The sequence below is a fragment of the Alosa pseudoharengus genome, unplaced genomic scaffold (genome assembly GCF_046254945.1).
Source record: "Alosa pseudoharengus isolate Yale_2024_CS ecotype anadromous, Long Island Sound unplaced genomic scaffold, YU_APseudo_1.1 YU_APseudo_1.1_scf_5, whole genome shotgun sequence".
In the NCBI taxonomy this organism is placed as follows: domain Eukaryota; kingdom Metazoa; phylum Chordata; class Actinopteri; order Clupeiformes; family Clupeidae; genus Alosa; species Alosa pseudoharengus.
Window position 1 is genome coordinate 26,098,431 of NW_027468837.1, and position 11,817 is coordinate 26,110,247.

The 11,817-nt window shown below is 42.5% G+C and overlaps 1 protein-coding gene across 1 annotated transcript in view; it reads right to left on the reverse strand.

Annotated features, from left to right (window-relative positions):
- lrp1aa (low density lipoprotein receptor-related protein 1Aa) overlaps nucleotides 1-9,248 on the reverse strand; it is a 157,017-nt gene extending 147,769 nt beyond the window's left edge. The window contains exon 1 of the mRNA XM_076267757.1: nucleotides 8,616-9,248. Within this exon, the coding sequence (XP_076123872.1) occupies nucleotides 8,616-8,730 (115 nt within the window). The 5' untranslated portion in view covers nucleotides 8,731-9,248. The remainder of the gene's footprint in view (nucleotides 1-8,615) is intronic.
- Nucleotides 9,249-11,817: the final 2,569 nt, after the last annotated feature.

The following is an 11,817-nucleotide window of genomic DNA, read 5'->3' on the forward strand; positions in this document are numbered from 1 at the left end:
CCAAAACACTTCAAACAAGGAGGCAACCCATAGATCAAAAACTTGAACTCGTCTCATTCTCGTCAAGCTGAGATTTCCCTCAGTAATCAAATAAATAACAAACACAATATTCTTGGTCAATATTCTGGTGTCGAGAAGTATCCCCACAGTAGGATGCTACCACCACCATGCTTCAAATTAAGGATGGTGCATTTTTGGTGATTTGCAGTGTTTTATATAAGCGAAAAATAGCCTCTAGTCTGATGGCCAAAAAGCTCAATTTTGGTCTCTTCAGACCAACGAAGCTTCTTCCATTTAACCACATGTCTTTGGGCGAACTTTAGCTGACATTTAATAAGTCCACTCACCCACAGAGCTTTGACTGGTGAAGAACTCAGGCAAAAGTTGTTGTATGCAGAGTTTCTCCCATCTCAGTTGCCGAAGCTTTTAACTCCTTTAGAGTTGTCATATGGGCCTTGGTGGCCGCTCCCACCGGTATTCTTACTTAACGGTCACTCAGTTTGTGGTGACAACCTGCTCAAGGCAGATCTGCACATTTGCCATATTCCTTACATTCCTTAATGATGGATTTCACTGAAATTCAGGGGATGTTCAGTGACTGGAACATTTTTTTTTTTGTATCCATCCCCTCGCTTATGCTTTTCAATAACCTTTTCTTTGAGTTGTTTGGAGTGTTCGTTTGTCTTCATGGTGGAATTATAGCCAGGAATACTGATTGACCAGTAACTGGACCTTCCAGACGCATGTGCCTTTATATTACTATACTATACACATTCACTGCACTCAGGCGATTTCATTTCACTAAGTGTGAGACTAAGCAGCAATTGGCTTGACTACTGTAGATTTAGGTCAGTCACTCTAAGGGGCTGAATATTTATGCAATCGCTTATTTTGTATTATATATTTTTAATTAATTAACATTACTTTGTAGAAATTTGCTTTCACTTTGACATTAAAGAGGGGATTTTTGTAAATTATTGTAAAAACGTGCTAATTAAATTGTCAAAGATTCCCTTTATTAAAGCAATAAAAAGGGGAATAAGGGTGGGGGGTGAATACTTTTTATAGGCACTGTACATAGATGTGGATTAGAGCCAGAGATAAAACTCTGGCTTTCAATCTAGCATGTGACGCTGTGACATTTTATTTTATTTTATTTAACAGAGGAATGAACTGAAAGTATTGAAATGTTGTAGAATCACAATAAATTGATAATGAAATCATTGTTTCTAGAGGAATGCACAACTTAACATAGTCTGAAATGCATCTGTCTGAAATCGATGGAAATTAGGCCCACCTGAAGATCAAAGCCTCATAGCTTCAAAAATAAGAGGGTGCTCAGTCGATCATAACAGTAGAATCAGACAAAGAAATGGCACAAAGAAAGCACACAGTCCAGTGTACTTTAAGATAAAGGTTGTTAGAAAGAGCAATAGCAAACCATTTAGTTGCACGATTACATCTTTGACAAAGCCATTAGGAGCGAACTTACTGTGTCGGAGTCTGCTTATTAAAAAATAGCGTAATGCTTTGCAAAGGACACAGAACTTAACAAAAGCCTGACTGTGAAAAAAGATAAGAAAATTCTAAGAAGGACACAGTCTTAATAATCCACACTTCCATAGCCCCCCGCCCCCACCACACACACACACACAAGCAGATGCCCGTAGCCTAGAAATCTAGACGCACCCTAGCGGCAGCAAATTAATTTGCTCAGCCTGTACGTCTAGTATCAAACCATAGGGATTTCTATTGGCTGACTTCATGGACCTCATCCAATCACAGCGCTCTATTTTGTTAGAGAGTCTTAAGGCGGGCTTAACAGGATAACGACAGTCCTGCGACGGTGAACAACAAGGAAGGTGGCTATGACGAACGAAGAGCGGTTGTTTGAATCGGCGTTGGCGTAAATTTTGGAGAAGTTGGACTTCTGCTTTTCTTTGAAAGTTGAGCAACACAATGCACAAGTCATTCCTTTCGAAGAAGGATGTATTTGCCGTTTTGCCGACCGGATACGGATATGGTCGTAGCGCTGGCCTATTGCATGCCTAGGCAGTTTGAAAGACAATTCTCTGCCCGCCCCTTGGATTAAGCGAGGTGAATGGTTCGATGCCAGACTATACATTTCAATGATATAGGATGGCCCGCCAGGCTAAGATGCCCGCACACTGAACACACACGAACACACACACACACACACACACACACAAACACAGACAAACAGACATAAACATTTATAAAGAGACACATAAACACATAAGCATACACTCAAATATGACAAATAAAATAAGTAGGCACACACACACACACATACACTTCCCCTCCTCAGATTGGAAAAAGAGCCAGCAGCACTTAATAGCAGCATCAGTGAGCAGGTGAGTCGGCGTGAGGGCAGGTGAGGAATTGGCATCTGTGCGGGCACTCAGCATTAACGGGCATCCATCATTCACCTTCAGTAACATTCTCTTCTGACGGCAGTTCAGACAGTTGTGAATACAGGGTGGAATGGAATCACCCGTGTGTGTGTGACTGAGTCAGAAAGAGACAGAGAGAGCTTCCAAAGACAGCTCTCCCACACACACACACACACACACACATACACACACACACACACACACACACACACACACACACACACACACACACACACACAGACACACACACACACGTCTCAGATCTGTGGCTTCTCCTCAGCGTGCCCTTGACGCTATGAGTCATTTGTCTACTTTATCCCCTCATTGGCTCATAACTATCCAATCTTTCTGCAATTCCCATCAAGGGCACCGCGGGAGGAGACATGTAAAGATGAATTCCCCCCTCAATCCTTCTGCCAGGGCTCACCTATCCAAAAATCACTGAAATAAGGTCTTTAGACCCTACCAGTCTTACCCTCCACATAGTCCACAACTATCTCCACGCCTCCTTCACAATCCTTCCACACTTTGAAACAACAGTTCACAGTCTGGAGAGAACAAGTTAAAAGAGTGGCCATGAAGCCTGTTAAAAACAAATAACAAGGCCATGCATTTCCCCTCAGACCTACAGTTAGCTCCTGCCAGTCAGCCCAACCTTGAGGATGCTTGTTTCAAGTTAATCCACAGTTCACCATTTCACACTAATGATAATATCTGTATGGTTTACATCTGAGGAGATGAGACTAAGTTTATTTCATCTCTTCCTCTCCACCTTCTCTCTCCATACCTGCCATTCTCCTTATGAAGTCAGAAACCCTCTGCACTCTATGCCAACATTCATCATGTCTGACCTATTATCTCAACTCCCTCACTCATAAAACTCCTGTCTTCTCCCTAGCAAAGGCTCTCCAACACCTCTCTCTCTCTCTCTCTCTCTCTCTCTCTCTCTGCAGATGACTAACGTCACAGCTATGGCCCTTCTGACCGAAGTCTTTCCATGGCCACTCCCGAGGGGCACTGTCCAATACCCAATACCAGCCCAGCTGATCTCAGCCACAGATCAAGAACACCTTCCACCCAGCACTCCTACAGAAAGCTCCCAAATCCCAAAGCAAAATTAGCCATGGAGCACAGCACACCACAATGACATAACGTATTATTCACTGAGGAGTTGGCAGAAGACATGAACAGTGACCATATATACACATCCGTTCCCCTCAGTGACCAACCACAGGCATAAAATTAACAGCATCTCGAAGACCATCCCTATACTCCTCATCCATGTCACCTCAAATCAAGGTCATTCACAAGCTATAAAACTCATCTTTCTTGTGTTGTTTTACCGATATACCAATATACCAATAACCAAATCGCAACGGTTGGTTGCAATTCATTGTGCAGCTAGCAACTCTGACCCTCATTGGTTAATAATGTCACATATTTGGAAATAATTTCATACTTGGATCAGGAGATAGAGCAGTTCATATTTCACATTACATGTTTTAAATGTATTATATGGTGAATCTGGAACTGAAGCTCGATTCACATTGAAAATCGCCATCGCAATATCAGTCGGAAAAAATATAAAACGATATTTTCCCCAAATCAGTTCAGCCCTAGATATGAAATATTCACTGAGGGTTACCAGGATAGTGTTGACATACCACATAGAGTAAATGACAAATAGGAGAAATACTGACCCAACCCACCAGTTTCTTAATAGTCCCTAACTAAGGGAAGGCTCAAATATAACCCATAACTGCTTCCATCTATAACCCTCAGGCCCTCTGGGTTTTACTTTCCATCTATATCTGTGTCCAAAGGTCTACAGCAGGGCTGTTAAAAGAAACCCTTTAGCTGAACCAGTGCAGAACACGGGATAAAGGGTGAGAGTTTGGTAGAGGTAAGCTGTTCTAAGTCGCTTTGGATGAAGGAATGAGCTGAACAGAGGAACTTGGCTGCAGAAAGAGAGAGGAGGAGGGAGAGAGGGAGAAATGGAAAGAGAGAAAGGGAGAGAGAGAGAGAAAGATAGAGAGAAAAGATGACTTCAGGCTCAGGCACAGTTGGAAGAAGCAGCTTCATCCTTTCCCCGTCAGATTCACTCATGTTACACTCTACCTCTCTCTGCATTACTCAATTATGTGATATTGCACTTGGAGAAGTGAAGCTACATCTAGAGCTTATGGGTACAGAGTGAGTGTGGTGTGTATGTGTGTGTGTGTGTGTGTGTGTGTGTGTGTGTGTGTGTGTGTGTGAGAGAGAGAGAGTGAGAGGTGAAAGAGAGAAAGAGAGAGAGGAAGAAAGAGAGAGAGAATACAATCCTCTTTTCTCTACCCTCCCCTCCTTTTCCTTACCATGCATACTTCCAAGATTAATGGGTTTTCTCCATGCAGATGTTTTATTGAGTATGATGACGGTGTGGGGCAAGAGAAGGGCATGACTTGTCTCTCCTTCATTCTCTCTCTCTCTCTCTCTCTCTCTCTGTCTCTCTCACACACCTTCCTCTCTTCCCCAATCTTTATTTTTCCATTAGTGTTGCTGTCTCCATATTCTCTCCTTTCCTGACCTGTCCTCTGCTGTTTCTTTGCATATATCCTCCTTTCTATGTATGTATCTATCCATGTATCTATCTATCTATCTATCTATCTATCTATCTATCTCTCACTCACACTCTCTCACTCTCACTTCTTACTCAATCTCACCATCGATGTACATGCTTGAAATGTCAAATCATCTTTCATTCCAGTGCAACACTCATTAAAATCTTAAGGCAGCATTCTTTCCATTAAAAACATTTGCACACAACACTGTAACTCCTCCCTCTAACCCCCCACCACATCCTCTAAGGGTGGCACGAAAGACCAGGCTAAGAGCCCCAGCGCCGGCTCACAGCCCCAGGCCATTTGCTGGGATGTCGCACCCGCAGCCCTTCCATGACCAAAGGCTGTAAACACAAACACACAGCGCTTTCCATGTCAACCTCCGGCACATAAAGTCACCATGACTCATGCCCGACTATTACACTTGTGCAGGGTCAGAAATAGCCATGAGGAGAACTTGGTTGCATCTTTGATGTTGCAAGTCCCAGCGGACCTATCCCAAATCCAGCTACAGTAGTGTACTGAATTAAATAAAATAGGTATGGGTTTTGGTTCAACATTTTAACAGAGATCCTTGTTACAGACATTTGGTCCCATGTCATCAAAATGCAAACTAGACTAGACTTTTTCAATGTTGTCAAGCTATTGCGTGAAATTTGAGCACGCTCACTTAGTTTCCATTGTCCTTAAAGAAATAACACACTAAACACTTTAGTGGCTTCTTCAAGGACTTACACAAACAGTGATTTTAAAGGACAAACAGTTTTTGTGCCAAACCCCCGATAACTTCAGAGCATGTCTGTAAATAAAGGATCCTTCATTCAAGGTCTCCGAGTCAGGCAGCTTTGGGGCAGATCAACTGATGACACCTTATCACACACAAGACACAGGCAGAGCTGAAACAGCAAAGCATGATGACCTGGAATCTATTTAAACTTGGCCTATCTGTATTGGCTACTCAAGTGTCAAACTAACTTATCTGTCATTCTCTAAAGTTGGCTTCTATGCCTTCCCATTATGATATCCATATAACAGCAGTCACCACTCTAAACTGTGATTATTAGACATATTTCACAAATGTATCAAATTATTTGTGATAGGTAGGCCTATTGAATTCTCCTTGTTTTTTTATCCGGGGCAGCCGTGGCCTACTGGTTAGCACTTCAGACTTGTAACCGGAGGGTTGCCAGTTCGAACCTCGACCAGTAGGTGCGGCTGAAGTGCCCTTGAGCAAGGTACCTAACCCCTCACTGCTCCCCGAGCGCCGCTGTTGTTGCAGGCAGCTCACTGCGCAGGGATTAGTGTGTGCTTCACCTCACTGTGTGCTGAGTGTGTTTCACTAATTCATGGATTGGGATAAATGCAGAGACCAAATTTCCCTCACGGAATCAAAAGAGTATATATACTTATACGTACTATTCAGCAGTCCACTCATTAACGAGTACTGGGGATATTTGTTTGGCTTTCAAAAGAAGTTTTCTACTGGGAACAAAGACTGTTTGAAGGCCAATTAAAATCACTATCTGTGTAGGTGGCTACTGAGAGATGCTCAACTCCACTCCAGAATCTGGCCAGCAGATTTCCAACGTCACCAAGCTTCAAGACAAATTTATCTGAAACTAAACAAATATGGTCAAGGTCTTGATCCACCAGCTATCTCAGTGCCATTTCCATTTATCAGAGCAAGAGCCAATCCAAAGTTTTTATCTATCTTGGTGCTCTTATCTCTGACATAAGGAAACAATCTAGGTGTGTAGCCTAATCTCATCAGGTCATATAAAATAGATGACATGCTAGCCTTTTAGCCTTCAGCTCAGGGTCTTTGGATGGTTAAACTGTATAGTCAAACAAATTCTCATTTAATTCACAAAGCTAAACTGATATGCAAAACCCTAAAAACGTTTTTCACTTGGGTACAAATTTCCAAAATGTATGCAGGCTACAACTGTCAGCTATGCAGGCATATAACAATAGAAATCCACTGAGATCATTTCTAATCTGCTTCATGGGGGAGAGAAAGCATATATTACATGTTCCCAGGTAAGGTGGAATCCACTGATGCAAACTCTTCATGGAAAGTCAGAAATGGTCAACTGCATTTTCAGTTTGGGGGTCAACCCACCAATGGTTCTTAGAACCCGACACCTTAGTGAACCCGCCCCTCTACGTCTTTACAAAACCTTCGGGGGCGCGCACGTTTAATTGTTTCCAGAGGTCAGGAAGGATTTGGTAAGAACGAGTTATTGAAAGTGTGCAGACTACGCACTCGACTGCCTGTTGAATCTGCCCTGTAAAGGTCTGGGGATATGAGGAAAAATGAGCGGCTTTAACATTTAATTTTGACTGAGGAAATGTGTAGCTTATAGTATTAGGAGGAATAATGCCATTTTCAATACTGTCATAATTTAGTGTCCTAGGTCATGCCTTGGTATATTCAATAATGTTTGGGGATGTTTGCATGCTACAGTCAATCTTATCACTAAATGTTTAACTTAATTGTCAGTCACGTAGGTCCTCGTATTCTAAATTTCGTTCCATGTTGGCAGAGACACAGACTGTTTCTGCGCATTCAAATGTGCCGGCTGCCTTTCATATTCTACACCAGTCATCCCCGAGTCCTAAACGTGTCCAGGGGAGAAAGTAGCCTGCTCGAGGAATCGTGGCAGGCCTCTCGGAGGAGGCATGTGCTGTGCTACAAAATTTACATGCACCACCAACACAACACTGCGATGTCAACGTCGAACAGAAATCGTGATTCTTGAAAGACTTGCCTTACAACCAGGTCGCTCTAGTCTCTGGAAACATGACAGAATGACCGCTATTTGGGGTGAGGACTAGCTGATTGAATAGCTTAGACAAAGTCATGAAATGTTCGTTATCACTCATGTTTGCAGGCCGCCGATCTACTTTCTCCACATAGACCAATCAGAGGCTGACATAATACTGTCTGCTATAACAAAGAAATTGACATTTCACGCAGTATAACTGGCATGGGGAGGTACAGCCTAGCATACATCACAATAACAGCGTTAGAAATAAACATTGGACGCACAGAAATACTTAGTAGGCAATGTGTGAAGCATTTGGTTGGGACTGAACTGACGGTCCTCTTTTCGAAACTGGTGCGTGGAGGAAATACATGACAGGTAATTTCCCAACTTGCGTAGCCTCTGGTAGCCTGTGCATGGATGTGACAATGTGCCCGGAGAGGGCTAACGTTGTGTGTTGGACGACTGTGCTAAGCCACAAATGAGTACCGTGTCAAATTTTCATAATCGACAGAATTACTCCTAGCCATGTAGCCTGCCTTCAGTCATTTGCATTGGTAATCGGCGCTTGCTGTAAATCGAGCCAGTTTATCATTCAACATTCCTGCTGCCACTTCACTTCCCAAAGCATAGCTTTTATTGCTGGAGTAGGCTACAGAAGTATAAGCATCGAGATCATAAAACGCAAAATGCATTCAGAGCAAGCGACTCGTTGAACAGACAACACTCATAAGAACTGTATCAAACGTCAAATGCAAAACAGACTGGATGTTTCCAATCAGACATTAGCCAAGACAACCCAAACCTTGTGGACTAACGTTATAGGTACTCACCGTCAATAGCTCTGGCAGGAAGAATCACCTCAAAACTGTGCAAAAATCCCAAGAAGAACAATCCAGCCACCAGCAGGTTTGCAGTATAACGCAACATCATGGCTTTTGACAACATAAAATATAACGAACAAAAAAAAAATAGGCTACAAAAATCAGGGATGCCACGCGAACTCCAGTAGACCCAGCTGCTGGCTCCGTCAGCGGCAGGAGCAGGAGCCTAGTCCGCGCAAAAGCTCCAGATCTCCCGGGCGATGCTCCCTTCTGTGTGCGCCCCTGAACACGCACTCACACAGTGCTCCAACTGTATGGTAGGCTACTTTGCCGGCAGAGGGGAGAGATACTCTCAAGCGCGAGGAAAGAGCCAAGGCTTCCCCAGCCTGGAGTGGCTAAGGGTTCCTCTGATTCATGCTTGAAATTGGGCTATCACACTGCACAGAACATAAGGTAGCTTTGCCTGGATCTCTGCCCCACATGCACAAAAAGGAGGGTATGGAGGCGGTTAGGTTGCAACGTGTTCAGACCATACGCCGTTATCCTCTCCTTTGTTCTCTGTGACAACGGGTCGAAACAGTTCGTGCCATTAAAAAATAAAAAAAACGGGAAAGCAGTCTCTCCCTACACTCTCCACCGCCTCTGTTGCTGGTGGTAACACAAATTGAGCTCTAAGTGAGCTCCAACCCTTAACTCCAGGGCTGATGCGTGACGTCAGCGACACCAATGGTTGGCTGCATCCCTCCTTCGCGAACTTAGCGCAGCATACGTTGATTGGTGCAAACGTGGAAAAAACGTTGTCGCCAAATCAAAAGAAAAAGCTTTGAACTAACGCTGTAAATGGGAATATATATACCGTATGTAGGCTACGTGTGTGTGGCACGCATTTTCATGTTAATTTGCTCATATATCTCTCCATAAGTGAATAAAGTTGATATCACCTTAATTTATGAAGGTGTTGTCTCCATTTTAATGTTGTAGGCTATGAAATATGACATTTATCAAAACAAATCTAGATGTCATTTTTTTCTTTGAAGATAGTACAAGATTTTACAAGACACTGAGAACAGAGATTTCTCAACAGACTTCTTAATAAAGATTAACTTCTCATACCATCAGTTTGGCTTGCAGCAATAATAACAATGTCAGCTTCTTAGCTATGCCCAGTTATTTCTCTGAATAAACACGCTAATGGCTTCCTTTGGCTCTTTGCCCCAAATAGAGGACACCTTCAAAAAAGTGATTTCCTTTGAAAACACCATAGGGCCTATAAAAGATATCCACTCCATGATCTTTCTCTCTATCTATCTCTCTCTCTCTCTCTCACAAACACTCTGTGTCTTTTTTTCCCTCTGAGTTTTCCTTTTTACGGGCAGGTCTTTTCTCTCCCCCTCCAATCCCCTGTGTGCCTCCATGAAAGGGTTTAGCAGGCTACGGCCCAGGTCTTGGCCTGAGAAGCATAAATCAGCCACAAACACAGTTAGACCTCAGACAAGGTCCAGCTGGAGGGCAGTTACCGCACAGACACTCTCACAGACTGCTGCACACTGACCCCTGAAGCTGGGGCCCTGGAGGAGATTTTAAGTGCTGTAGCACAATTTTTATGGCAAAATATTGGTTGTCATGGAGCAAAAATATTTGTAGCATATATTTATTACAGGTTTACAGGTTTACAGAGGTTATACCATCTGGATATACAAAGCATTGTTACATAATATCATAAATAGGTTGTCCTGTTATTTGAATATATGACTATTGTAACATTTATGTAGACTTTCTTTTTCATTTTAACTGTTCATACATAGATATCACATCATATGTCAAATTTCTTTTCACTATTTAGCGTAACTGCCGCTTTGGTTTTTCATAAGTGAGAGATACAGTATATGTCTGCCTGGCTCATACCTAAAGGCAACACAGCTTAAATGTAACCAAAGATGACAGCCAAGGGTTCTCTTCAAGCAGTGGGAAAGATATAGTGTAAAATGCTGACAGGGGGAATTAAGGGAGAAGATGCATCATTTCAGAAGTGCCCATCAACCACAATGTTCTTCATGAGGTTTACACCAACTCAGGAAGAGAGAAGACACCAGAACTTGCTTGAAACTTGTGGTCCCTAATTTTATGGGCAAAGTGCAAAGTCTTGAATCTAACTAAAGGTAGTTTAATAACAATAACAATTTGCTTATTTAACACTAAGGGCAAGACCTTCAGTGCAGACATTATTGAGTTAGCTCAATGTTCCCACATACACAGTTCATGTACAAGAGTTTTGCTCGCTGACAGACTTAGCCCACCATTTAAAGGGCCATGTATCTTTATACATCCCCATCCTCAACTGGATTATTTCAGACTACATGGCATGATTGTGAGTCCGTAATTATCGTCATGCAAAGTGCAATGAATTAGCCCTGCCGCCAGATTATTCCTCAGTTCTTTTGTTCTCCTCAAAATGAGTGATTGTGTCAAACACCCAGACTTTGGGCCTGGGCGAACACAACAAACACACAAGCAAGTATTCAAGCAAACATGTGCGCTCGAGTTGGGAAATAACAGTCACGTTTCTCTGAGACTGCCCTCCAGAGGTGTGCCAGTGGAAAGAGGCTGACACTTAACAGGGGCAACATTAGGGGGCAATTATCCCAAACGCAGCCAAAAAGGGACAAAATGCTTACGCAGCACCCTGAGCCAGCCAGAGACTTGTGTAACCAAAGGGGTTTATGTGGAAAGCCACTGGGAATGAGGGTGAATTTTAAATTGGTCACTGAAGGACAATGGGCTATAAGACAATGCTAGATTGTGTTTCAGATTTGTTTAAACACTAAGTAAAAGTTTTAAAAGTCTTAAAAAAGTGTGTGTCAAAAATAGAATGGAATGCGGAATAAACGCCGCTTAACAAGGGTTTTGCCAGACCCATCCTGAAGTTGTATTGAAGAAATCAATACAAGGAGATTTCTTGCTGTCTGTTGAAATAAAATTGTACTTGCGTGATTATCAGAATTTACTGCCAAACATGCTGATTAAAGTATGTGCTATACAAGCAAGTTCATTTGAAAGTAATTATGAATGGATAAGAACATTATAGATGCAAACACATTTTCCTGCTTTGAATATGACCCAGTTTTTCATGTTCAGTTGAACCAAATATATTGCATAACCAGTATTTCAGTGGGCAGATACTGTAACTCCATGTAACCTTTTAAGAGTCATT